Raw genomic sequence first — 26,254 nt, forward strand, 5'->3', positions numbered from 1 at the left:
GGGCAGGCACTCTTGAAGTTTCTCCGTTCTCTGTCACTTCTCCAGACACATCCAAGGCAAGAGTGGCCGCTGAGGTGAGGGATGGGTAATGGGGGAGGGGGTACAAGGCACAATGGGTTAATGTTTCCTTTGCCCTTAGCTCTTTCACCCTGAAGGGTCTTTGCTGGGCAAGGGTGACATCCGGGACACAGCTCACAAGAGAATTTCTTTGGGGGCAGAACTGTGTTAACTGGGCACAGATGGGGTTCAAAGGGGGTTAGAGAGCAGAAAAAGTAGAGGGGAGAAGGATGGTGGGTGAAAGGCAGAGAAAACCCAGGAGGCAAGTGGGGGAGGAGAGGGATCCCAGGGACCTGAGCTTGTGAGAATGATGCAGACACAAGTCAGGGACCCAGGGAGGAATGACAAGGACGGCTCTTTCTGCATCTAGCTGCCGGGCCCAGGACTGAGGAGTTTCACGCTACACCTGGGTCCTGACTGCATGAAGCCTGCTGGGGCGCCGGACTGCAGGTACCCATCTGCCCACCCTTTCAGATTGCCCCAGTGAGGAGGGGGAGAGGGTGCGGCTGCTCCTCCCTGTGGTCACGGCCACATCCTGTAGAGGAGAGGAGGGGGAAGTAAGAAGCAAAACCACCGGAGAAACTGGAGGCAGGGAGCCTTGTTTGGGGGAAACTCTAGGACTGGGTTGGCCTCTGGGCCCCCAAATGAAAATCCAGGATATGTCCCAGGATTAAGCTCCTCGGGAGGGTCCTGATCCCTGGCTTTTCCTGGCGCTGAGAAGAGCACATGGAAGCAGTCCCAGGTCACCTGCTTTCTTCCAGTTACCTCCCCTCCCATCCCCACCTGGCTTTCCTTTGAGGTTCAGTCCCATGGGGGGCTACTTTCCCAGAGACCCTTCAGTCCCTCACCAATCTTTCCCCTAGATCCTCTATCCCACCCTTAGAGGTACAGAATCTCTAGAACAGAGCTCTAAAGCAGCAAGAAATTGGGGGTCCAAATGAAGAAAGGGGACAGCTGAGATAGAGGAGAGTCACCTGTCTCCCTTGTGGGGACCTGGAAGCCGGTTTTTCTACTGATATTTAACGTGGCCTTGGGTCTCGGTCCCCCAGGGATCATGGAGCCCTTCAGCTCAAGGAACCTTGCCCTGCAAGCGGAGAAGAAAGTCTTGAGCAAGCTGGCCGGGCGGTCAGTGGCACACCTCTTCATCGACGAGACCAGCAGCGAAGTGCTGGACGAACTTTACAGGGTGTCCAAGGAGTACACCCACAGCCGGGCCGAGGCCCAGAGGGTCATCAAGGACCTGGTTAAGGTGGCCATCAAGGTGGCGGTGCTGCACCGCAACCAGCAGTTTAGTCCCAGCGAGATGGCCCTGGCGGCCCGCTTCCGCCAGAAGCTGCGCCAGGGTGCCATGACTGCCTTGAGCTTCGGCGAAGTGGACTTCACCTTCGAGGCGGCCGTGCTGACTGAGCTGCTGACGGAGTGCCGCGACACCCTCCTGGAGCTGGTGGAGCACCACCTCACGCCCAAGTCTCACGGCCGCATCCGCCGGGTTTTTGATCACTTCTCGGACCCCAGCTTGCTCACCGCCCTCTACAGTCCTAGCTACGCCCAGCATCTCAGCAAGATCTGCGATGGCCTCAGAAAGCTGCTGGACGAGGGAAAGCTTTGAGGGCTACTTCCCCGACTCCACTGACCCCACCGAGGCAGCAGACTCAAAGAGACACCTGGCCCGGCTCTCCAGGTCCTGGCTTGGGTCTCCTTGGAGTGTGGTGGGCTCTGGGGACCAGCGGGGGTTCATAGGCCCTTCCCTCCCCTGGGCCTCTGGACACCAGGACAGGAAACGAAGCTGCCTGAAAAAGTTGAAGTGAAAGTCGGATCTTCTACTTCCCCCTAAATGAGACACATGATGTGGGGAAACCCCTTCCAGGAGGAAGGAGATCAGTACCCCAAGCTGCTGATGGGGGAGGCGTCAAACTTGAGGCCAGGCCAGAGACAGATGCGATGGAGGCCAGAAGCCTCGCTCCCAGAGAGGGTCAGGACAGGGGAAGATAGTCAGAAGGGAAACAAATCTGCTAAAACTTGTACAGGGCTCCATGTTTAATCTCTGCAGTTTCTAACAACTTACTATCAACATAAGGGAGAGGGGAATGGGAAAACACATTCACTTTTCTCCACATCCAACGTTAAATAACAAAATAAAGCAGACTCTTAGCCCCAAACAGCCTCCCTAGCCTGCTGTTTTCACTTCAAAAACACGGAAACTACACCTCAAGCTGGTGCTACAAACCACAAATAAGTATGCAATGGAGAGAAAGAAAGGAACCAGGAGGCCACAAAGGAAGCCTTTGGCGCTCAATGTGTGAGGGGAGAGGTGCATACACGTGCGTACACAACCCTGGGAGCCAGGCCTGCTTGTTCAGTCCCAGACTATCCATCCAAGTGGTCATTCTCCCTTGGTCCACCTCAATGTACAGCTGAGGGCAACAGGGCAGAAAAATGGCAGAAAAGGGAAGGATGACCAAAATTTCTAACCTTCCGAGCCATGAGAAAGACAACAGGACTTCTTAGGTCAAGGCTAAGTCCAGCATTTCACTTCCTGATTTGGAGGAGAAAGTTGGTACAGAGTCTAGAGAAGCTAGTGTAGTATCTCAGTGCCACACAGCAGGGGTTGGGGCTCAGGAGTACCCATGCTCCCAAGGGTCTCCAGGCTTGCTAGAGTGAGGGGACTAGGGGAGCAGCCATCATGGCTGATCATTCCTTAGCCACCATCCCCTGAGATGCTATCTTCTGCTAGGAAAACAAAATAGAGCCAATAAATAGGATTCTAACATAGCACCAAATAAATTAGAGAGAAGGGTGGGAGGGAGTGGGGGGACAATTCTGGAGATCCCTCCACCCTATGGTAAGGCCAAGGAACTGTAACAGGAACCAGAGAGAGGAAGGAAAGGGACAGATAGAACTGAGATTCAGCCAAAAGATCTAATCTCGACCCTTCCGTTCTTGCCTACAATTCCTCCCATAGCCTATAGTCCCTGATAGCAACAAGAAGGCCAGGGCAGGGGACGGGGGGGCAGGGCAGAGAAGCCAAAGGGGGAATGGGCTGAGATGGTAGATCCTCAACTTTCACCCCAGGCCGAACTCCCCACCAGACAGGTTCTCCTCTCCTGCTTCTCTCTTCCCCAAAGTTTTGGGGGTATCAGAGTTTAAAGATTTCATCTTCCTGGTCCCGTAAAGTGGCTGCCCTTGTGGTTCGAGTCAGGGGTACAGGGCCCAGTACTGCCCGCTGCTGCTTTCGGGGGGAAGCCAAGTGAGGATGCAGATCTTCCCCAGGTACCCTGCAGGTAAAGATTAAGGGAAAAGTGATCAGGAAAGGAGGAAGGGAAAGAATAAGTATTTATTAAGTACCTATTATGTGCCAGGCACTGCATTAAGCACACAAGCAAATTCTCATTTGAAAGAACAACTCTGGGGGAAAAGTGGGAGTGTGTGAGCTAAACAGAGAGAGAGAGAGACATCTAGCAAGCTGCCATGGTACTGATGCCAAGTCTGCCCAAGGCTCAGCTTGCCTTGCCTCTGGAAGGACAGAGTATTAAAGAGGAACTTGAAACCATAACCTCCTGTCCATCATACATAGATCTATTCCAGCAAGGTTAGCTCATGTTGCTTCTGGGATTCAAATTGTAAGCTGGAAAGAGTGTCTGAGCACATCTAACCCAACTCCTTGATTTTCAAGAGAGAGAAAATGGGGTCCCAGTTTTTCGATGCTAAGACCTGGCTTCCATCTCCCAGTGCCCAATTCTGTGCTCTTTTACTACACCAGGGCTGGGGAACCCAAGGTCCATTGGGATATTCATAATATCACTTGGGAGCCATATGAAATTATCATTGTATAGAATTCAAATAGTGGGGAGTTGTTGTACCTATCTTTCAGTTCCTCCCTAGACTGTGGCTAGCTGCCTTTCTCAGGCCTTATGTGGCCCACAAGCCAGATGTTCCCCACTCTGTCAATGGACCAAAGATATCCAATTCAGACACACCAAAGACTTACCCACTTTCACCTTTCTTCAACTTCTTGACAGCAGCCTTCTTCGACAGACTGATCTGTGAGTCGATCTTCTTGAGGAAATCGGTGGCAGAAAGGTCATGGCTGGCTATGGGAAGGTCCTGACTACCTCTGGAGGAATGGCCTTCACCACTGGCTTTTTCTTCTGTTTTTTTCTTCAAGCCTGAGGAGGCTTCAGATCCACTCTGACTCGATGACATTTCTTCTTCCTTTTCTTCTTCCTCCTCAGAATCCAGCCCATTGAATAGTCCCCGGGGCTCAGTCAGGATGGGAATATAGAGAGTTTTCTTGAGGAAGATGGAGTCGTTAGTATAAAGGCGATTAACACGCTTAATCTGTTCCATCTTGGGGGAGGAAAGAGAGGGGCATCAGATTAATAACAGCAATAACAATGTAGCTTACAAGTTCATAACACTTCAAATTTTTAATGTATTTCCAAATCCATTTATTTGATATTAACTAGCATCCTGAAGAAGAGGGAGGATAGGTATAATCCTCATGTTATGGATGAACATACTGAGGCCTCCATAAGAGATCATGCCTCGTCTGAGAACACAGAAAAGGTTAGTGGCGAACTCTAAAAAACTCAGGGCTACTTATAAATAAACTTGGTACCCTGAAATATTTACTATTAATGCTCATACGAACGTGTCTGCATTTCTGGATCGTATACCTTGGTTCAACTGGGGCAAAACACATTGGGAAGGCAGTACTCAGAATCGGTCTCTAAGGTTAGCGTTAGGAGGCACCCATTCCCTCCAATTTCTAGAAGCTTGATAGATAAGCAATACATTTCTATGGTAGCACAAAACTTGAACAAAAGAGCGCTGGATTTGGAGCTTGAGAGATCCCGGTCTGAATCGTGGGAAAGTTACTCTCAGCCTCAGTTTCTCCATCTGTAAAAGGAATCTAACAAGAGCACCTGACTCACAAAATTGTGAGGACAAAATGGGTAAGTAAAACATTTTGAGAGCTTTAAAACGCTCCAGAGATACTATTATTATTGAATCAGATAGCTTGGATCATACCCCAAAATTAATAATGCTTTGAATTTATCACTGTCAGAAGCGCCCCGTGACAAACAAGCTTTGTGGGGGTGCTTTTCCGCCAGTACTTTCCCGTACGCCCAGAACTTTCAGGGTCTCTCCCCCGGGGCGCGGAGGGGGCCGGGGCTCACTCCCGGTTCCCCGGGCTGGGGCAGAGAGGCTACCGAGTGGGAAAGGCGCCCGCCCGGCGGGGCCGAGGAAGACCCGGCCGTTAGACTCAGATTTTTGCTAAGCGCCAAATCCAGGCAACATCACTTTATCTGTCTCGGCCTCAGTTTGCTCATCTGTGAAACAGGAGCGTGGCGCTGATGGCTCAAGGCTAAGGTTGAGAGGAGATAACTGAGAACCTCACGATCCCCGGGCGCAGCCCTCCCAGGGGCGGGAAAGCCCTCCCGGGGGCGGGGAAGCCCTCCCGGGGGCGGGGAAGCCCTCCCGGGGGCCGGCCCGCCGTGCTTCCCGCCCACTCACCGTCACCCCGTACTTGAGGGCCAGGCCGGCCAGGGTGTCCCCGGGCTCCAGCAGGTGCTCCACGCGCCGCTCGCGCACCGGGGAGCAGGCCGACTGAACCAGGCTGCCGTAAGACCGAGCCCGGCTCCCGCGAAGGAGACCCGACCCTCCCGGGGACGCCGGCCGGGAGGGGGACGCCATGGCCTCGCCGGCCCGGCCTAGGTCCTGACCTTCGACCCTGACGCCCTCTGACCCCTGGCTTTCGAGGCGCCCCAGTCAGCCCAGATCCCGGGGGCCGGCCTTCGCCATAGGCCGCCCACTCCCGTTCCGGGCTGCGGATCTCCGGCCTCGGACAAGCTCCAGTGCGGGGCACCGCCCCTCCCGTCCAAGGCCCCGGCGTCCGGTTCCACCGCGGCCGGTTCGATCGTTGCCCGCGGCCGGTGAGGCGCGAGGCTGGGGCCCTAGAGGCGTCCTTGCGAACACGGCTGGGTCAGGTCCTCACCCGGCCCGGGTGAAAACTCACGGCGCCCATGCGGGCTCCGGGACCGGGAGACAGTCCTGAATCCTCCGTTTTTAAAGGGCCTTATACGCCCGGGGCTCTAGAGACACAGGGAAAGACTTGAATTCCCAGAGAGCCGCGGTACCCCAGAGCATTCTGGGTAATGTAGTCCTTCTACGCGAGGCCAATCAGAGAAAGCTGCAGAAAGATGCTTCGCATTCCCGGAAACACAGGCCCCGGAAGTGAGAAACCAACCAACCCAAAAAATACCGTCCCCGCCCCGCCCCCGTGGAAGCTACGGTGGCTGTGAAGGCCTCGGGGTCTAGATGGTAGACCTGCTGTAGTGCATGACGGAGAGCTGCGATAGGCGTCATGTCCTTCAAGAGGGAGGGGGATGACTGGAGCCAGCTCAATGTGCTCAAGGTGAGGGGGAGCGGGGGGGAGGGGGGGCTCTCGAGCCGCTGCCCCTTAAGGGGCGGGGCGATTCGGGGGACCGGGGGAGGGAGCATTTGGAGGAAGGGATCCCGGGACGGGGAGGAAGGGGAGGGGGCAAGCCGTCTGTCTCTCCTCCGCTTAGCCCACGCGAGGGCCAGGCCAGACTGGGCACGCGGGGCTTTGGCTAGGGCACGTCCGTTTAGGGGGATGCACCTTCTCCGCCGCGCCCGCCGAGTCCTCACTGAACGCTGGAGACGCCGGTGGCATTTCGCCAACCCCTCCTAATGCGGGCGGGGCCAGACATCCCTCCGGACGTCCCCTGGCCACCCCCCGGCCCGCACCCCTTGGGAGCACTTTGCAGATTTGCTTTGCGGGCTCTTTCCCCCGTTACTGTGAGCTCCTCGAGGTGGTTGCTGTCTGTGTCCCCGCCTCAGCACGCGGCCCGCCGCGGCCCTTACTGCGGGCTTATTGGCTGTCCGGCCTTTGGGAGCAGGTCCCACGGCCTCCCCGGGATGGGTCAGGGCGCTCCCTCGCCTCCTTGGGCAAGGTGCCCTCCCCCAGCTGGGGGGCGTGGCTCCGGGAGAGGCCCCCTGCCCGCAACACCAGGATTCCTGGTTCCAGCGCCGCCCCCCCCTCGTTTGCCCCTTCCCAGAAGCGCCGCGTCGGGGACCTGCTGGCCAGTTATATCCCAGAAGATGAGGCACTGATGCTCCGAGATGGACGGTGAGGCGGGGGAGGGTCAGGCTCGGGCCCAGGGGACGGTGAGCCGGGAGCAGCGAGGGGCGGCCTCGGGGTGCCGGCGCCGCTGAGACCTGTCTCCCCGCAGGTTTGCCTGCGCTGTCTGCCCCCACCGGCCGGTACTGGACACACTGACCATGCTGACTGCTCACCGCGCAGGGAAGAGGCACGTGGCCAGTAAGTTACCGGGTTAAAAGTTACAGAACGTCGGCTTAGCCCAGCCTCCCCGAGCCTGCTAAATGCCCCTTTCCTACCAGGCCTGCAAGAGTTCTACGGCAAAAAGCACCCGTGGAAGGGAGAAGAACAGCATCCAAAGCGGCAGGAAGACTCGGGCTCCGAGAAGACCGGGAGCCAGGTAACTGAAAAGGGGGGTTGTGCCCTCTGGGGAGGCCCACCCCAGGTTTGAGAGCGTTTATTTACCTCTGCTTCCCATCAGGCTCCTCTGCTGACCCAGACCCGGCTAATCACTCAAAGTGCCCTGCGCAGAGCCCCAAATTATAACAGTTGCTGTCGAAGGCAGAAGAACAGGTAACTTTGGGGAGAAGAGAGAAATAAGGTGAAATGAGAGGATGGAGGTAGGGCTTTTGGTGGCAGGGGTTGTTAAAAAGGAAAGAATAAAAAGTGGAGCACTCAGTCTAGAAGCATTTGTCCCTAAAACTCTATGGAGACAGAGATCTTAATTTTGGCTCTCCTGGCACTAGCACAGTGGCTACATAGCTGTTAAATGGATGCTTTCAAAAATATAAAGATGTGAAGACGGGAATATCAGAAAGTTGAGAAGTTAAGAAGGGGAGTTACAGTAGAGACTGGGCTTGGATTTATAGGAGCTGTTTCTGAGATGAGAGAACAGAAGTGGAGAGCTGTTAGGATTCTTACAAGGTGCTAAGTAAGTGGAATTGAGGAGACAGTGGTTAAATCTAGTTTAGCATTGATGTAATCCTACAACAAATAATGGCTTCCTAGTGACATAATGATTGGTATATACTCAGTGTGGAAGATATAAGGAGGAGCTGTCAGGGCCAGAAAGGACAAGCTCACTAGAAGCTCTCGGAGTCTCAGCCAGGATTCAATGGAGCAGATTCAGAAGCTAGAGAAGGTAGCTTAAGCTCTCGGAACCAAGATTACAGAAGGCCTCTAAGAAAAACTAGCTGAGCCCCAAGTGAAGGAGATAATACTTTAAAGGAGACAAGGGATTTGGACTTTAACACTTGGCTGCATTTGGGGTGATTACACTGAACTGAAACTAAGGCTGCCTCCAGAAGCCCCCCAAAGAAACCTGCTCCCAGGGAACATTATATTTCAAGAGAAAAATATTACAGGCACCTCTGGTGTACGAGAGATAAAAGATGACTGGCTCCCTCTCCAACACTGTAAACTTTAAAAATTCAATTTCATATTATTTCTCAGTTCCAGATTGTCTCTATATTATTCTTCCTTATCCATTAAGAAGTCAAGAGAAACAAAATCCATTACAATTATGTATAGTCATCCAAAACAAATTTGCACATTAATCATATCCAACAGAGAAAGAGACACAAAGGAGAGAAAAAAAACAAAGAAAAATACACCTTGATGCCCGAGTCTGTATTTTATCTCCCTCATCATTTCATTCATATACTATAACTTGTTAAGCCACTGCTCCAATGGAAGGGTATCCCCTCAGTTTCCAGTTCCTTCCCACTACAAACAAACTGCTATAAATATTTTTGTACAGGAGTTCTTTTCCTCTTTTGATCTCTTTGGGCTATAGATGTAGTAGAAATATCCCAGAGTCAAAAAGTAGATACAGTTTAGTAGCTTTTTAAGCATAGTCACAAATGGCCTTCCATATTGGTTGGACTAGTTCACAGCTGTACTAACAGTGCATTAGCATATCTGTTTTCTCATGTGCCTTCTAGCATTTGTCATTGTAGACAATCTGATGGTTGTGAGATAATATTTCAGTGTTGTTTTAATTTGCATTTCTCTAATAATTAGTGACTCAGAGCATTTTAAAAATACAGTTATTGATATCTTAGATTTCCTCCTCTGAAAACTGCTTATACATATCCTTTCACTGTCATTTGGAGTGTGGCTCTTATTCTTGAAAATTTGACTTAAATCTCTATATATTTTAGAAAGGAGATCTTTATGAGAGAGAATTGCTGCAAAGAATTTCCCGCGGTGTTCTGCTTTTCTTCCAATTTAGCTGTTTTGGTTTTATTTGTATAAGATCTTTTTGTATAATCAAAATTAACCACTTTACCTCCTCTTTATTTCTCATTTGGTCATGAATTTTTCTCTAGCTCTGACAGATCATTTCTTTGATGTTCCACTAATTTGCTTATCCCTCTTTATGTCTAAACCATGTGTCTATTTGGAGCTCTCCTGCTGTATTAAGATGCTAAGCTCTGCTTCTTCTCCCTCAGACCAGAATCTCCTCCGCCCTCAGCTCCTCCCCTCCCGTCTGGGCCCCCACAGACTGAGGCACCTTCGGACCAGAATGCTGGCAGAGCACCCAAGTCTAAGAGTGATAGACAGACCCGGAAGGGATCAGCAGCAGCACCAGCCCCCGTGCCCTTGAGTCCTACCCGACGAAGGGCGTTGGACCATTATCTGAGCCTGCGCAGGTGAGTAGTGGGATGCCTTGCTTCTCTTTGTCTCAGATGTGGTCTTGTTTTCTTTCTTTTTTGGGGGGTGGGTGGGTGAGGCAGTTGGTTAAGTGACTTATCCATGGTCACACAGCTAGTAGTGTTAAGTGTCTGTGACCAGATTTGAACTCGGATTCTCCTGACTCCAGGTGGTGCTGTATCCACTGCATCTTCCTGCTGCTTCTCGGCCATGTTTTCTTCTCTCCCTCCCTTCTGTGAACCTGTCCCTCATTCTGACCAGACCTATTTTCTCTGCTCACAGCTCGGGGTGGATCCAGGATGGAAGAGGTCAGTGGGTAAAGGACAAGAATGTGGAGTTTGATTCTGATGAAGAGGAACCCCCGGATCTCCCCTTGGATTGATACCCTCCCCCCACTTTTTGTTTAAATAAACCTGAGAAAAGACTGGGTTCTTTCTTCCTCCATGGTCTGGCTCTCTGTGCCATTCCAGCAATTCGGGTCTGTCCTCCTACCCCTGCGGGTGGCCCAACTGCCTATACCACACCCGCCCTTCCAGAACCCTGCCAAGCGTCAGCTGCACCCAGCCTTCTGCCCTATTAATAAAGTATATAGGGCAGTTCTCTGCCCTTTGAGTTGTCAGACACCTTCCCACCTCAGCTCCCTCTGCTCTCCCTCCCATTTCCACAGGGGCTTTTCCTGCTTTTGCAGGGCGGCCACAATCAGAGGTGCTGGAGGAGCCAATGCTGAGTGGAAATAAAGAAGGGTTGTGTGTCTTGGGGCCATCACAGGCATAAGGGCCCTGATAAAGGCAGGGATTTCTCTCTCCTCTTAGTGGTAACCTGAGCCTAGAACCTGCTGATCTCTGGGGTATAAATAATCCCCTAGTGAACTGGCAGACACCCTGGGAAGGGGGTTTGTGCCAAGATCACCTCCCCACTTTTCCAGTCCCAGGCCAGAGAAACAGACAGGTGAAGTGGGCAAAAAGACCTTTATTTACAGGAAGGGGAGATGGGCATCTGCATCCAGGGGTCCCAGCTTTAAACAATAGGGAAGGATGGCATTATGACTTCTTCTGCTGCCGACCTATGGGAGTAGGGGTAAGTGAGTGAACCCAAAACCTGGCTTTGAGCCTGTTCAGAAGAATGATCTTAGTTTATTCTTTCCTCCCCAAGATCCCCATGGAAGATAGTATCTGAAGACATGTGACTTCTGTGCTCCCCTGTTCCCTTAATAAAGCTGTCCTCTGTCTCCCAGTACCTATTACCCAGGGATCTGTATGGAAGTAATGTCATCAGAGAAATGAAGGCAGGAGGAAGACAATGCTAGGAAAGGAGTACAGAAAGGGAGAGCCCACAATAAGGGGCAGACAGCTGGTGTGCAAACTAGAGAGCAAGACACCTTGAGGAAGCCTTAGCTGGAGGGCCTGGACTGAAGTTACAGAGGATAAGGGCTTTGATTGGGCCGATGATGAAGGGAGCACCCTGGGGGGAAAGGGCAGATTCATCCGAGTCTCCTAAGTATATGGCAACAAGCTGGCCCACTCCTGGGTGAGCCACTCAGAACCTCCTCTGGGTAGAGCTTGGCGCCTCAGATTTCTGCTGGATCTTGCCTAGTCACACTGAACTTAATGCTGGAAGAACCAACCCCAAATAACTTCCTCCAGCCCAGTGGTCCCTTACGTAATTCGTTGTTCCGGGTCACTGCTCGAGCTGCTCGAGCCCGCGGTCCTTGCTGCGTGAAGTGGTATCCAAATCGTACGATGGCCGGGCAGTGCTCCAGCATGGCAGCCATTTCCATCTCTACAGCATCCCCTGGCCAGTGACGCTGGAAGGGTGGGAGGGAAGAGAGAATACAGACTGTCCATCCCCCTGGTTACTGCCACCCCAAGATTACTGTCTTTGAGGGGTCGGAGAAGGGTGGCTCCAGAGTCGGGACAGTTAAGGGTGCCATCTTGACTCTACAGAAAGTTCAGGGCATGGGGAAGAAAGCTAGGAACCTGGTTATCCATCCTTAGCTCAGTGAGTGTGGAATTCTCCCGAACAGCCTTTAGCACGGCCATGAGCCCTGAACTGCTGATGAAATTGGACTCGATGTTGAGGCTCTGAAGGTTCTTGTTCTCTCGAAGCATCTCTGCTACGGCCTGAATGACAGGAATGTGGGGCTGAACGGATGTCACAGTGGGTAGGACAAAGCAAGAGCAAAGGGAAAACACGTCTCTGGGAGGGATTTGGGGGGGGGACAACGAGGGCAGAGTGGAACTGAGACACCAAATGAGAGAAAAGGGGACATCGTGCAGTCCCTGAGAAAGCTGGGCACCTTAGGGGTCCCTGAGTCCCTTCAAAGCTGGCCCAGGAAGAAGGGTGACATCCAGGGAGGACTATTGGACCAGGTGCTCTCAGGCCACCACTTCAGCTGTAAAATGGGGAGCAAGGAGGGAGTGAACTACATGAGTTTTAAGGAACCTTCCCTTCCCACCATTTGAGCTTATGGTTTCATGTGTCCTGAGGTAATAAGGATGGGACCCAAGAGAAGGGGTGAGGATCCAGGAGGCGGCGTACAGGGCACACCCATGGGCATCCTTGGGGTCCAAGCTGGGCTGAGGGGTATGATCGGAATCCCCAGGACTCACATTGGCTACGGGGTCCCCGCTTCGTGTAGCCACCAGACTGAAGCTCCTGACATGGGTATTCCCCTTCATTGCCTGACACAGCTCAATCAGAGTGGAGGCTGCGATGTCCTAGCAGCAGGAGAGGGGACATTCAGATTTCTTCTCCCAGGAGGCCTTCCCGTTGGAATGAGTCATTTTCTCCCCCGGGTGGGATCCAATGCAATACCTGCATGTTGTTGAGGTTCACTTCCTCCAGCGCCTGGTCATTGTTCTGAATTCTCTTCAGTGTCTCCTCGACGTCCGTAGGATTTGGCGGTTCATCTGGGACTGGCTTGTATTTGTCGGGCTGTACCACACCTAGGGGGGTGGGGAGGAGGGGGGATTCCCCCATGTTCCCCCCTCCCCCACTGCCTCCAGACCCTATGCCCCGACCTGTGCCCCTGGCAGTGAGCCCACCCCTCAGTGCCCACTGTGGTGGGCACCTGGCTTCTACCCCTCCCCCTGGGTGCCCACTCACTGGAGATGCCCTCGGTGTTGCAGATTTCTCCACTGCAGATGGCATCGTAGTACTGCTTGTTACTCATCAGTGTGTACATGCCCAGAATGGCTGAGGAATGGCAAAATGCGGCTCTGAGTGGAAGCAGCGACGCACTGGGCCCACCCCTAAATCTTCCCCCAATGAGTCTGGGGGCAGGGGAGACGGAGGGAAGTGGCCTTCGCCCAGCGGGCCCCGCGACCCTTCCAGGGACTATCCCGAGACGTCTTAGCCCTCTGCACATGTGCCCTGCCCCATCTGCCACTATTACAGGGTGTTCTTTCCCACAGGCCTCGTGACCCCCCTCCTGTGCCCTGGGGTTGCCCACCTGCAATGTCACACATTTCAGCATCTGTGGCCTTGGCCAAAGCCTCTTCCAACTCGGGCTCCAAAGTGATCTGTTCTTCCACAGGGATTTCCCTCTTGGGTTGGATGAACGGTTTCCCTGGTAGAGGGAAGACAATCAGCAGAAAAGCATTTTCCAACCCAGATCCTTGGCTTCCTGCTGCCCCAATCCTCCTCACCCACTCCTGGATTGTGGCCGTCAGAACCCCAGAGGTCTTGCAGAGGTCTGGGTGCAAAGCCCCAGCCCTGGTTGGTTCGGAGGAGGAAGTGCCAGAATGCCAAGCTTCTGGGACTCTGGGCTGGGGCACTGAGCTGAGAGGAAAGACAGCTTGACGGGGGGAAGGGGAGCTCTGGGGCACTACAGGAATGAGAGGGAGGAACGCAAGGTCCAGATGTTGGGACTCCTTTTCCTCCAACCCCCAGGAGGGGGCACTTCACAGAGCACAAGCAGTAGGGAATGGCTGGACAATGGGGCTGGGGGGAGAGAGGGGAAGGGGGGGGGGTATGAATGATACAGAGCACGGCAACAGCAGGGTGAGAGGCTGAGGGCCCCGCCAAGGTTCCTCTACCCTTCTTCTCTCCCGTGAAGGGCACCAGGTCATCCCGCTCCTTAGTCTCCAGGGCCTGCCGTTCCAGGTGCTGCATCAGGGCTTCCCGGTCCAGGGGCCCCGTGGGGCTCTTCTTGGTCTGGTCACGCTGCCTTAGCCCGGCTGGCAGGAGCATGTTCTTGGGAGGGGGTAGGAGTGGGGGAAGCACCAGCTCAGACTCCCCTCTCCTGAATCCGGGACCCCCTTAGGGTTCCCTGAGGCATCTTCAGCTTCCCCTGCTGACCCCCTGGGACCCCAAGGGGTTCCCTGACCCCACCTCCCTGTAGCGTAGGACTCTGAGGACATCTTGGGGTCCCCATCCAATGGCCTTACCTCAGGGTCCATTTCCTGCAGCTCGTAGTCCAGCTGTTCCAGCTCCTCAGGGCTGAGGCTTCTCAGAATTTCATCCTCATCAATGTCCCGATACTTCTCCAGTTCCTTCTGATAGGATGACATGGTGTCCCACAGAGTCTGGGGAAGGGTTGGCAATCGTCAGAGCCGAGGGTGCGGGGGAAGAAGGGGAGGGTCCTTGGGGAGGTGCAGCCGGGACGGGGCGCCCGGGCTCAGCATCCCAGATCTCCCATCTCCTCGCCTGCCTCCCCAGCTTCCGCCTCCCCCACAAAGACCTCTGATCTTCAGCCTAGCACTGTGTGGGAAGAGGGCCCGGCAGCAGCCCACACCCTCGCCCGTCAGCGCCTCTCCTGCCCCTCTCACCCCCAGCACAGCTGCCTGGGGCCCTTGCCAACATCCCCTGGGCCCCTGCCGAGTTCCTATGGAAGGAGGGGGTGGAGAGCGTCAGGGAAATTCCTCCTCCCCCCTCTCAATCAATCCGGCTCCTTCCTTAGACTAACAGGGAAAGCCTAGAGGGCTGAGGGACCGGGGCCGCGGCCAGCTACTCCTTCCCTGGGCGACAGAGGGAGGCTGGGGGTGGGTGGGAGGGGTAGGGCTTGGCCTTTCCCACTTCTGGGTGACGAGGGAGCCGGGGGCTCCGGGCCGAAGGACCCCTGCAGCTAGAAGGCAAGGAGCTAGGCTGGAGCGAAGCTCTCGTCCCTGCCCTTAGGTGGAAGGTGACACGGCCCTTCTTGGGGTGAGCAGCAGTGACTTCATGCCTTGTAACTCGGGATCAGGCTCTTCTGGAAACACTTGTAGGGACATGGGGGGAGCATGGTGGGGAGACCCACAGATTCCCCCACACCCTCCCACTACCTAAATCTGAACACTCCCCAAGAGAGCAGACACGAGTGTGGGGGAGACAACCTGAGGGCCGGCGTCACAAGCCCACACCCTGCCTCTAGCTCCCCAGGACTCCCAGGAAGACCACACTCCCACCTCTCAGTGGCTCCCAGCCTGGGGCTCCCCCAGCCCCCCAATCCAGCCCACCCCCTCCCCTCTCACCTCCCCTTCTGTCGGTCTGTCTGCTCTGCCTGGGCACTGAACGGGCGGCAGGAGGAGCCCTGTGCCGGGGGAGGGGGCAGGGGGAGCGGTGAGCTCAGCATTTTATTATTTTAGTTCTGGCCAGGTGGGGGGTGGGGGGGAGATCGCATGTACACCCCCCCTCACACACAGCCGGCCCAGCCCCCAGCCCCCCTAGTGGCCACTAGCAGCCACAGCAGCTCTTCCCTACTCTCCCTGGAAGAGCCTTCTGGACACCTAAATTCTAGTCTGGACCGGCTGGCCCAAAATACCGGTGAGCCATCCTTGGGCTGCCTGTAGCACAAATGTCCCTCTTCCTCCACTCCACACAAGGCTCACCAGACAGGAGTTTTTCTGTTTTTATTACATTAAAAAATACAGAGGGAGGTGGGCAGGTTGCTCAGGGGAAGAAGGAAAGGGGGAATCAGGAATCTGAGACGGAGGTAAGGGCAGGGGAAGGCGCAGAGGCAAGGTTGGGAAGGACCGGGCGGCACAGAGTGAAGGGAGGTCTAAGGACTAGCCGTGCTTTCACTTAATTATGATCTTCTGCCGCAGAGCCCGGGGTCCAGGCCCAGGGAGGGGCTCCGGAGGCGGCGGGCCAGGGCCCAGGGCCGAGGCAGCCGGGGGGAGTCCGTGGGCTGTGATGTACTTCTTGTAGGCCTCCCGGATGATCTTGAAGGCTCTAGCCGTGGCATAGGGAATATCTGTGACGGGATCCCGGTACAGGGCCGGCCGGTGGGTCACGGGGCAGACCTCGCGCACGGGGATCTTGGGGGGCTTTCCCCTGGGAAAACACTCCTCAAATGTGGCATCATCGCTGAAGGTGATGAAAGTACGAGAGCATCGAGCAGGCGGGATGACTGGCCCCGTCGCAGAGTGAGGAGCCGCTGTGGGGACCGCAGGAATCGGCTCGAGCCTGGGGAGACAGGAGCCAAGAAGTCTGTGAGGGAGGGACCGGAACAAAGAAAGGCCCGTTGGCACAGCTTGGGGGAGGAGGGAGAGACACAAAAAGAAATGGAAAATGTCAGGGAGAAAGGGAGCCAGGACACTGGCCGAGGCGGGAGGAATCTCTGGCACTTACCCTTCCACATCCACGTTCTCCTCCTTGGGTCCCGGCTCGGTCAGCAGGGGCACCGTCATAGAGTGGTAGGTGATCACCGGCCCTGGACATTTGCGCTTCTTGTGGACCTGCTTCTTCTTGTCCGCCTCCAGTCTCTCATAGTTCTCTGGGGGAGAAGGGGAAGTCAGGCCCTCACTGAGCCACAGGCACAGGTGCTGTCAATCCTCCCTCCCCACTGTCAATCTCCCCCGCCAGCCTCCCTCCCCAGCAGGCCCTCATGGGTGTGCTCCCTCCAGCACAGTCTGCAGCCTCATCTGCCCCCATCCTTTCATTTCTCTGTTCTCCTAGCTCCCTTCTCCCATTCTCCACCTCTCATCCTCCCAGCCCTCCAGCTGACCAAGGGAACGCAGGTTCAGTTCCTCAGTGATCTTTGCTTCCCTGAGGAGCTCCTCCTGCGTCAGGGGTCGCTCACAGTGAGGGCCCTTTCGGCGCCGTGACTGGCCCTGCCGCTCCTGGACCCGAAGGAATGTCTGGCGAGTATGCTCCGCTGTGGACTGGCGCATCGACTTCCGGCCTAGAGAGATTGAGTGAGAAAGTGGGCAATCTTGTAACTCAGGACCACCCTCCAAGAGGCCACCCAGACTGACAGACTAGGGGCTATCTTCCTCAAAACCACAAATCCCCAACAACACCTTTTCCCTTTCATCGCTTCTTAAACCCCGGTTTTGCTAATTCCTGCCCAAGAGACATCGGGCAAAGCACTAGGTTTCGTGAGAGGGCGCTTCCTCATCTGCTAGGAGAAGGAGCCAGGCCAGATCACCTCTGGGGCTGCTTTCTGCCCTAATCCTCTGGATTGGCCATGACATTACAGAAGGACTGCAAGCTCATCAGCTGGTATTAGCTGTTGTGATACGGCTAATATCAAAGCTCTGGGCACAAGCATGCTGAGAGCCTGGAAGTAAACATCTGCTGAATTCAGTTCACAAAGTGGCTGCCCACTTGCATTTATTGTGTTTATGTATGAACAGATCTTTTAGTCTGAACCCACAAATTAGGGAACGGGCTCCCTAAGGGAAGGAACTGGGTCTGTTCTTCACTCTGTGCCTAGGAAAAGTCCTTGTCCCTGTGCTAAACCCTGGCCTTATTTGTAATCTGTTGTCAACAACGTGGTTCTCCCCCATCCTCTGGGTCTAGTTCTGGTCTGCAGGGGTAGATGGCGGTGCTTCCAGAGGTGAGGTGCGCTAAGACATTCCGACGCCATGAAGGCCATGCTCTTCTTTTCCAATACTCACTGTCAAGGCCATCATCCTGCAGTTCCAAGGGGAGCAGCGTCTTCTCCTCGCGGGCCTTCTGGGAGCTGCCAGCTGGGGTGCTTACTTTCCGAGGCCTCAAGCTCTTGATAGGTTCCTGGGGGCAGGGTGGGATCAGAGACCAAAGGCTGAGGGAATAAGAAGGAGCAAGAACCTGGGGAACCCAGAGCCTGAGGGAGTTGGGTTGGAATAGGAAAAGCCTAGAAGTCTGCTAAAAGACAGCAGGAGCTTCCAGAGTCTGACAAAGCTGGGGCTGGCCCTCCCCAAGCCCGGGGTCTCACCGCACCTTGTAGGCCTTGGTCACTACCCGGCGCTTTCTCCTTGGCTCATCTCCTTCCCCATCACTTGCTGGTTCATCCCCCTCGTCAATGTCAAAATCAGAGTCAACTTCATCCTCTGTGTCTGACTGGTCCCCCTGGTATTCATCATCACCAGATTCCTAAAGGAGAAAGAAAAGGAGAACTTTGGTGCCGCGGTCCGGGCCACAGCCCTTGTCTCCTTCAGTGGCTGACGTCAGGGCCTAGCATCAGGAAGTCCAGAGTTCAAATCCAGCCTCAGACACTTACTGGCTGCATAATCCTGGATGGGTCAGTGAACAATCTTCTGCTTCAGTTTCCTCATGAGTAAAATCAGGGTCACAGTACTTAGCTCATGGTGTTTTTGTGAGTATCAAAAGTGATAATATCTGCCAAGTACTTAGCACAGAAGCTAGCATCATTCTTATTTATATTGTGCTCAGCTAGGGGGCGCCATGGTGCAGCTGGGCCAGGAGTCAGGACTCCTCTCCCAGGGTTCAAGTTGGGCTATGGAACACCAAGCCCTGCCTGCCTCAGTTTCCTCATCAGTCAAAATGAGCTGGAGAAAAAAGAGCCAAGAAAACCCCAAATGGTTTAGAAAGGGTGGACATGACTGAAATGCCCAAACAACCACCAAACTCCGCCAAGAGAGCTACCCAGACAGACTCCACCTGGTGTTCCCCACCCCTGCTTCCAGGAATAATAACTTCTGACTACCTCCGATTCTTATTATTTGTGACTCTGGTCAGGTTAAATCTCTTAGAATCTTGGTTATCTACTCTATAAAGTGGGAACACTCATACTTATCCTTGCTGCCCTATATGGTTGTTTCAAGAATTAATTAATATTATGACTAGGAATATGTTTTGAAAATATTAAAACTCTCTTGGGTTTTATTTGCCATTGGAAAGAAAACTGGATTTCAAATCCAAAGGCCAGGGCTTTGAGTCTAAAGCCCTTTTCCTTCCTATACCTCTTAGTGCCATCTTAGTCTCTCAAAGCTCTAGCTAGAAAATGAGTTTGCACATGATTGTTTAGGAGACCTTTTCCAGCTTTAAAATTCTAAAAGGTTTTTTCCCTCTTATGTACTCAGCACATTCTGCATTGCATTAGTGTTAATTTGTGTATGTATGTACACATATCTATAATTTTCACCAATGAGCTTTAAACTCCTGAAGAAAGCACATGTTATTTATCTCTCCATACTTAATAGTGCCTTGCAGGGGGCTGGTATACAATGGCCCTAAAATTATTTGTTGAATGCTCATAATCAACAAACATTTATCAAGCATCCAATATATGCAAGATAATAAGATGAAGAAGCCATAGTCACACCATCAAGGATTTTACAGTCTGGTTGAGGAAATATAATATTCTAATAATAATTATAATAATTCACAATCACAGGCCTTTCCCACAAAGGTTTACAAAATATTTTACATATACTATCTTGCTTACTTACTATAGCATTAAATTATTTGTGGCATTAAAATTGCCTCCTGCAATTTCCTAATTTTTTCCTCTAGTTAAACCCAACAGACTTAGTCTGTCTTCCATACAACAGATGTGTAAATATCTGAAGTCCTATCTTGACTGAAGGAAGATTCTCCAAGTTGAACTATCCCCAATTCTTTCACTATTACTCATGAGATATGTTTTCCAGGCCCTTTTTTATCCACACGGTGCTTTTATGGATTTACTCCCATTTGTCAACATCTCTCTTAAATGCAATGCTCAAAACTAAATGTCCTCCGCCCAATGAAGATTGACACCTACAGAATGTGGTAAGATTATCACTTCCCTCTCTCTGGATACTTGACTTAATGCCACCTAAAATCAAATTAAATTTTTTGGCAGCTATGTCTCAATGATGATTTACATTGAGTTTTCAGTGAATGAAATACAGATAACTATTGGGATAAAGCCCAAGAATTAGGCTCAAAAAAATTAAGCTGCACAAGAACAAGATGGGGAAGGAATGGGTTATCTAATAGCTCATGTGAAAAAGATGTGGCGGCTTCTATAAGCTTGAGGCTAAGTCAACAGTGTAACATGGTGCCCAATAAAGCTGCCAACATTTTATGCTCTCTTAAAAGGTGCAGGGTATAGAACAAAGGAAATTCCCTTGTCCCCTGCTCTAATCAGAGCAGGTATGTAGTACCATGTTCAATCAATCACACACGTTTCAAAAGGATAACTGACAAGCTGGAGATCATACAAAGAAGAACAATTAGAATGGGAACAAGACTGAAAAAGATTCTCTATACATCAAGCAGTTGAAGGAAATAGGATGTGTAGCCTACAAAAGACTAAGGGGAGATGTGGGAACTGCCTTCAAGTACTCAAAAGGCTCTCATGTGGAAGAGAAATATTTGTATGGACTGGTTCCACGCGGCAGGAATAGGAGCAACAAATGTAACAAACAGAAAAGGAGACTAATGTTAAATATAAAGAAATACCTTCTGACAATCAGAGTTGTCCTAGAACTGGGATGTGCTATATAGGCCAGGGCTTCTTAAATTTTTTCTACTTAAGATTCCTTTTAACTCATAAAATTTTTAGGCAAGCCCCGCTATAGAGGTATATAAAATACGTATACAAATCAAATATTTATTAATAATAAACTATAATTTCATGACTCCTACATTCAGTTTCAAGACCTCATAAAGGACTGTGACCCACAATTTAAGAAACTAGGCTATAGTGAGAGGTGCTTCCTCATCACTGGAAGCATTCAATCAGAAAAGCCAGGAATACTGCAAAAGGGATTCTCATTTAAGCATAGGTTAGATTCTGAGATCCCCTTCCAATTCTGAGATGCTTTGAAATCTGCTGGATCTGTTTTAGATGAACTGCTGTTTCATGTGAACTCTCTCCTTCTGTATCTATAAAGTTGAAGTTTTAACCCTGGAGATGTAATTTACAATTATGTCTTTTAAACTTTATGATACATCAACAGGACAAAAGTTTTGAACCCTAAATATGTCATCCAAAACTTTCTCCTGGTTTAGGATTATTTACAAATTCAGTAACTAAGCTATCTGTGCCTTTATTCATGTCTCTGATGAGACATGAAATACAGGACAAAGACCCAGATCAGAAAATCCATTAACCAAACATTTTTTGGATAAAATGCTTCAACCACCTACAATTCCACTTAACTCTACAATCATCAAGCTCCCATCTTTTCATCTTATACATAAGGCTATCATTAAGAACTCTATCATATCCTTTGCAGAAATCTGGAAACACTGTATCTACAACCTTCCCTTGATAACCCTTTTTTTTTTTTAAAGAATAGATCAAATATGGAATACAAAGGACACTGAATTGGATTTCAGAAAAACCTGGAAAGACTTACAAACTGATGCTGAATGAAATGAGCAGAACCAGGAGAACATGGCACACAGTATCAACAACACTGTGCAATGATCAACTTCAGCAGACTTAGCTCTTCTCAGCAATGCAACAGGTAAAAGGCAATTCTAAAAGATCTACGATGGAAAATGCTATCCACATCCAGAGAAAAACTATGGAATTTGAATGCAGATCAAATCATATTATTTTCATTTTTTTTCTTTCTTGTGGTTTTCCCCTTTTGTTCTGATTCCACTTTCACATGACTAATGCAGAAATATGTTTAATACGATTGTACATGTATAGCCTATATCAAACTGATTGCCATCTTGGGAGGGAAGGGAAGAGAGGAGGGACAGGGAGGGGAATGACACTCAAAATCTTATAAAAATGAATGCTGAAAATTATCTTTACATGAAGTTGGGGGTGAAAAAACCCCACTATTAAAAAACAAATAATAATTAACTTAAAGTCAGATGACCTGGACGGAAATCTAGACATTTCTGTTTACTACTTATGCAACCCTGAGTAAGTCACACCTCTCTGGACCACATTTTCCTTATACATGAAAAGGTTTGACTATGTGACCTTAACAGCTCTAAATTTAATTAGACCTATCCAGCTCTAAATTTCTGATCCTATGAAATGAAGTCAGTCTGGCATAATAATAACAATCGCCAGCCTAGCATTTATGTAGTACCATAAGTAAGCACTTTACAAATAGTATCTCACTTGATACTCACAACAACCCAGGGAGCAAGGTGCTTTTATTATCCCCATTTTACAGTTGAGGAATCTGAGGCAGAGATCAAGTGACTCTGCCCAACATCACATCGGTAGTATGTGAGACTGGATTTGAACTCAAGTCCTCTGTGTGCCTCAGTTTCCCCTCTGCAAATAGAGCTGTTGGGATAATTTGAGAGACTATTTGTCAAGTGTTTCATAAATGATCGTTCCCTTGGAGCCTCAGCTTCTATTTGTATAAGGGGGCTGATAAATAGGATTTGTGTGAGACTCAAAGGAGATAATCTTTGTAAAGGGCTGAGCGCTCTGCACGGCACGTAATTATAATAATATCTGTTATATATGAATCTTTAAGATTCACTGATTCCTCTGGGACAGATGATGATGATGACAATGATCTCGAGCATTAAGTGCTTTACGAATATTCTCATTTTATTCGTACGATCGGCAGATGCTTTCATGAAATAGTATTTATAAAGTGCTCCCTAAGTGCTCCTCCTGTCCTCGTTGTCATCGTCATCATCCGTGCTCCCCACTCCATAAAGACGAGGAGACTGAGGGTGACCGTCAGAGGCCGGATTGGAACTCGGGCCCGGCCCGGGATGGAGGATTCGGAGACACAAAGGACCCGGGGAGGGAGGCAGAGGAGGGCGCCCCCTGCTCCCCACCCCCACGCTCAGATCCTACCGCGCAGCCCCGCCCCCGCCCCGGGCCGGCGCTCGCCTCGCTGAGCCCTCCCGATCGGCCGGGTGCAATTCCTCTCCTTCCTCTGCCTCCAAGAGTCCAGACAACGACTCCCGGCGCTCTTCCCGGGAGCTCGGCCCCCGCCCCCCTCTCAGACCCTAACGCGCGGCCCCGCCCCCTCCCCGGGCCGGCGCTTGCCTCGGTGAACCCCCCGTAAGTGGTCTGGTAGAATTCATCTTCTTCCTCTGCCTCCAAGAGTCCAGACAATCGATTCCCTGCGGTCTTCCGGGGTGCTCGGCCCCCGGCCAAGCTCATCCCTCCTCCGGCCCCAGCCTTCACCGCTGGCGGCTTCGCGCTCGCTCGGCGCTCGGCGCCTTCCGCCTGCCCAGCTTCGCCGCCGGAAAGGGGAAATCGTCACAGGCAGAAGCAGCCGAGTGCCGAGGCGAGGATAGACGCGCGCTCCGGAGCGGCTGGCTCCGCCCCGATACTCAGCCCCGCCCCGATACTCAGCCCCGCCCCGATACTCAGCCCCGCCCCTCCTTCTGCAAAGCCCGCCTACTGGCGCGGAGCCTCGAGAGCTCCGCCCCCTTTCCTCTAGGGCCGCCCTACTCCTCTTCCCCACCCCCCTCAGGCTCTCCACTTCCAGTAAACTTCTACGTGCCAGACAGCCCTCTCCGGGCTCGGTCTGTCCTTGCGTGCTGGCGTTAGGGGTGGAAGATTGTCATCCAATCTCCTTCTGAAGAACAGAAACAGCCGCCTCGCTGGCAATTAGTCGCAGGGAGAGACCAGAACCCGGGGCTTTCTTCGCCTTCGAAGCGGGGAATGGGATACCCTTCTTCGGGATCAGCTTGTCAGCAGAGCCGGGACAAATGACGTGCGGACCAGGGCGAAGCAAGGAGGCGTCGTGTCAACTCACGTGCTAAGGACGCACACGTATAAAGCGGGAACGTGAGAGCGCCTGTCCTAGCTCTCATCAATAACAAGATGCAGCGCCTACCCCAAGGAGGAAGCGCTGCACCCCCCAGCTAGTGCGCCCGAAGCCTCGCAATCTTCCTTGTCATGTCCATGCACGAAAGCATATATATATAACACGGTATTGCAGTAGTTAGCTTGATTTAAGCCTTGGGGGGCATGCAAGGTCTGTACGGTTTTCCTCTCTTGGGCTTTAGAGAGAATCTTTTAGATGAAAACTTCAGTCACGATTGCTTCGAGTTAAGAAAAGTCCTAACATTTAGACTGGGATTGGACAATTTGCCTAACTATATATGTGTGTGTATACATGTTTACAATATGTATGTATTAATATAGTTAGTATGTTTAATAATTAACACAGCAATGGTAATTAATGTGATTAATGTGTTTAATAATTAACATAAAGCATATGTCATATGCACACATACCGTTAGCCTATGACCTCTTTATTATTTTTCCCCCCTGAGGCAATTGGGGTTAAGTGACTTGCCCAGGGTCACACAGTTAGGAAGTGTTAAGTGTCTGAGACACTTAACTCAGGTCCTCCTGACTAAAGGGCTGGTGCTCTATCCAGTGCACCACCTAGCTGCCCTGAGTGTGAGTTTACTTGAAATATTCAAGTAACAACATCGCATCAAGAAGTGTCCTTAACTAACAAAGGCCGGTTCTTTTTAATTAGTTGAAGTAGGAGATGGAGTCTGACCCTTACCCAGATTAATAAAGATCAAAAGATAATTTCACAGAACCACAGAGTTTTTAGAGCTGGAAAAGATATCCCAGTGGGCAATCAAGTCCAACCTATAAGGGGTAATGGTATTAGAGGTTAATGCTATGTTTTTTCTGTAAATTTGCTTCAGTTTTGTAATTTAAAAATATATAGTAAAGGGGATAAAAGGATTCCTAAATCTCTGACTTCTCCTCTGCCCTTTTCTACCTGTTCTTAATCCAGACTCACTAAAGTGTCCAGCATACTAGATGGTGATTATATCTGGCTTCTCTAGTAGAGGGGTGTGTATGATAATAATAGCTGACATTTATATAACGTCATAAGGTTTGGAAAATGCTTTGGAGATCGATCAACTGCCAAACTCTCTCTCATATGTACAGGATTATCTCTGATTGTTTTTAGAGGCACCGTGCCATTTCCCCATTTCTAATGGAAACAGAGATTGAGCCCCCCTTTTCCCACTTCCTGAAGAAGCCAATCTGCCCTACCCTTGCCCCCCACACCCTGCCACATCATCTTGTGTCCTCATGTGCTATGCCAGGAATGTTGCTAGGGAAGATCAGGGATATGACTCAAACAGATTGCTGCAGAGAAGGGGGTGGGGGGCTGCCTTGCTGAACAGCATACCGCCTCTGTATGAGTCAAGATTGAGAAGGAGGAATCCCTCATTATGTCCTTGCCCATTTCCTAACCCCTCTTATTTAATTATGAATATATAATTAATCTTTACTGTGATTCTTTTCCATGGAGAAAAAAACTAAGATTGCTTAGGTCAGAATGAAGCTGGAAGACAGAGGCCTTCAGGGGAGCAAGGCTTTGTCATCTAAATCCCACTCTCTCTTAGGGCGATGGGTTTCCTTTATATGACTGAATTTTCTATTGGTCAGACTCATGGAGATATCTTTAACTTTATTTAATCTCAACTTTATTCTCATAACTGCTGGTTGTAGAAGTGACTCAGCATATTAAAAAAACAAACAGAACAAAACAAAATCTTAAAGCCCCTGGAGAGATATTGTCTTCTCTAGAACAATTTTACAGGAATGTAGGAATCATTTTCAAAATCTTCTACATTCACAGTAGTTTACAGAATCATATACAATATGATTCTATAAACTCTCCTTTCACAGATGAAATCATAGAACTCTAGAAAGGTTATGGGCAGCTGGATGATACAGTAGATAGAACACTGGACCTTGAGTCAGGAAGACTCATCTTCCTCCATTCAAATCTGACCTCAGACACTAGCTGGTGGACCCTTGACAAGTCACTTAACCCTGTCTGCCTCAGTTTCCTCATCTGTAAAAGGAACTGGGAGAAGGAAATGGCAAAACACGCCAGTATCTTTGCCAAAAAGAATCGGACACGACTGGACAAGAACAAAAAGGCTAAATAATTTCCCTAAAGCCACTCAGCTGGTCCAGCCAAGTTCTGACTCTAATTCAGTGACATTTCCAATATATTAGACTACCCCTTCCTGTTCTCCCTCTTGTGCAGCTGGCGCTGAGTAACCCAATGTGGGGGGAGAAACCAAAACGAACAAAAACAAGAGGGGCAGTAGATGGCAGCAGAGAGCAACCCCTGCTGCTCTTAATTTCTAAGCCTCAGAGATAGGAAAGTTCATGGGGTGCAAATAGGCCTGGGGCGGATGCTTAGAACTTTCTACCCCTGACACTCCTTCCCCCAAGAGAAAACTGCAGAACTGAAACATGAAAATGGAGATGGGGAAGAAGTGATCTTGAGAACACTCGGACAGGATTTCTCTCCCCTTCTCCACATTTCCACCGTATTTCTGGCAAAT

The 26,254-nt window shown here is 51.0% G+C and overlaps 5 protein-coding genes across 7 annotated transcripts; 2 read left to right on the forward strand and 3 right to left on the reverse strand.

The window, feature by feature from the left end:
- Positions 1 to 2,301, forward strand: TNFAIP8L2 (TNF alpha induced protein 8 like 2). The gene is made up of 3 exons (XM_012549729.3): positions 1 to 74; positions 428 to 507; positions 1,107 to 2,301. The coding sequence occupies exon 3, from the start codon at positions 1,112 to 1,114 to the stop codon at positions 1,664 to 1,666; it is 555 nt and encodes a 184-aa protein (XP_012405183.1). The 5' UTR covers positions 1 to 74; positions 428 to 507; positions 1,107 to 1,111; the 3' UTR covers positions 1,667 to 2,301.
- LYSMD1 (LysM domain containing 1) lies at positions 2,077 to 6,986 on the reverse strand. 2 transcript variants are annotated; one of them, XM_031967503.1, is made up of 3 exons: positions 6,701 to 6,986; positions 4,046 to 4,404; positions 2,077 to 3,332 (listed from the first exon to the last, which is right to left on the reverse strand). In XM_031967503.1, exons 1-3 carry the CDS (start codon positions 6,752 to 6,754, stop codon positions 3,194 to 3,196), a joined length of 552 nt encoding a protein of 183 aa, XP_031823363.1. In that variant the 5' UTR covers positions 6,755 to 6,986; the 3' UTR covers positions 2,077 to 3,193. The 2 variants fall into 2 exon arrangements, with proteins under 2 accessions (XP_031823363.1, XP_012405132.2); XM_012549678.2 differs by lacking the exon at positions 6,701 to 6,986 and adding an exon at positions 5,575 to 5,871.
- On the forward strand, positions 6,330 to 10,277 carry SCNM1 (sodium channel modifier 1). Of its 2 annotated transcripts, none has more exons than XM_031967502.1 (7): positions 6,330 to 6,475; positions 7,140 to 7,210; positions 7,314 to 7,402; positions 7,483 to 7,580; positions 7,662 to 7,753; positions 9,634 to 9,834; positions 10,118 to 10,277. In XM_031967502.1, the coding sequence occupies exons 1-7, from the start codon at positions 6,425 to 6,427 to the stop codon at positions 10,215 to 10,217; spliced, it is 702 nt and encodes a 233-aa protein (XP_031823362.1). In that variant the 5' UTR covers positions 6,330 to 6,424; the 3' UTR covers positions 10,218 to 10,277. The 2 variants fall into 2 exon arrangements, with proteins under 2 accessions (XP_031823362.1, XP_012405182.2); XM_012549728.3 differs by having other exon boundaries at positions 6,391 to 6,475; positions 6,981 to 7,210.
- Positions 10,177 to 15,228, reverse strand: TMOD4 (tropomodulin 4). The gene is made up of 9 exons (XM_003769964.4): positions 14,224 to 15,228; positions 13,873 to 14,029; positions 13,287 to 13,403; positions 12,941 to 13,030; positions 12,650 to 12,780; positions 12,445 to 12,552; positions 11,812 to 11,955; positions 11,495 to 11,639; positions 10,177 to 10,898 (listed from the first exon to the last, which is right to left on the reverse strand). Exons 1-9 carry the CDS (start codon positions 14,344 to 14,346, stop codon positions 10,876 to 10,878), a joined length of 1,038 nt encoding a protein of 345 aa, XP_003770012.1. The 5' UTR covers positions 14,347 to 15,228; the 3' UTR covers positions 10,177 to 10,875.
- Positions 15,229 to 15,644: 416 nt separating this feature from the next.
- Positions 15,645 to 23,240, reverse strand: VPS72 (vacuolar protein sorting 72 homolog). Its single transcript, XM_023503534.2, has 6 exons — positions 22,953 to 23,240; positions 17,960 to 18,112; positions 17,656 to 17,770; positions 16,761 to 16,937; positions 16,385 to 16,529; positions 15,645 to 16,219 (listed from the first exon to the last, which is right to left on the reverse strand). The coding sequence occupies exons 1-6, from the start codon at positions 23,067 to 23,069 to the stop codon at positions 15,832 to 15,834; spliced, it is 1,095 nt and encodes a 364-aa protein (XP_023359302.1). The 5' UTR covers positions 23,070 to 23,240; the 3' UTR covers positions 15,645 to 15,831.
- Between the last annotated feature and the right edge of the window lie 3,014 nt (positions 23,241 to 26,254).

The sequence above is a fragment of the Sarcophilus harrisii genome, chromosome 4 (assembly GCF_902635505.1).
Source record: "Sarcophilus harrisii chromosome 4, mSarHar1.11, whole genome shotgun sequence".
NCBI lineage: Eukaryota > Metazoa > Chordata > Mammalia > Dasyuromorphia > Dasyuridae > Sarcophilus > Sarcophilus harrisii.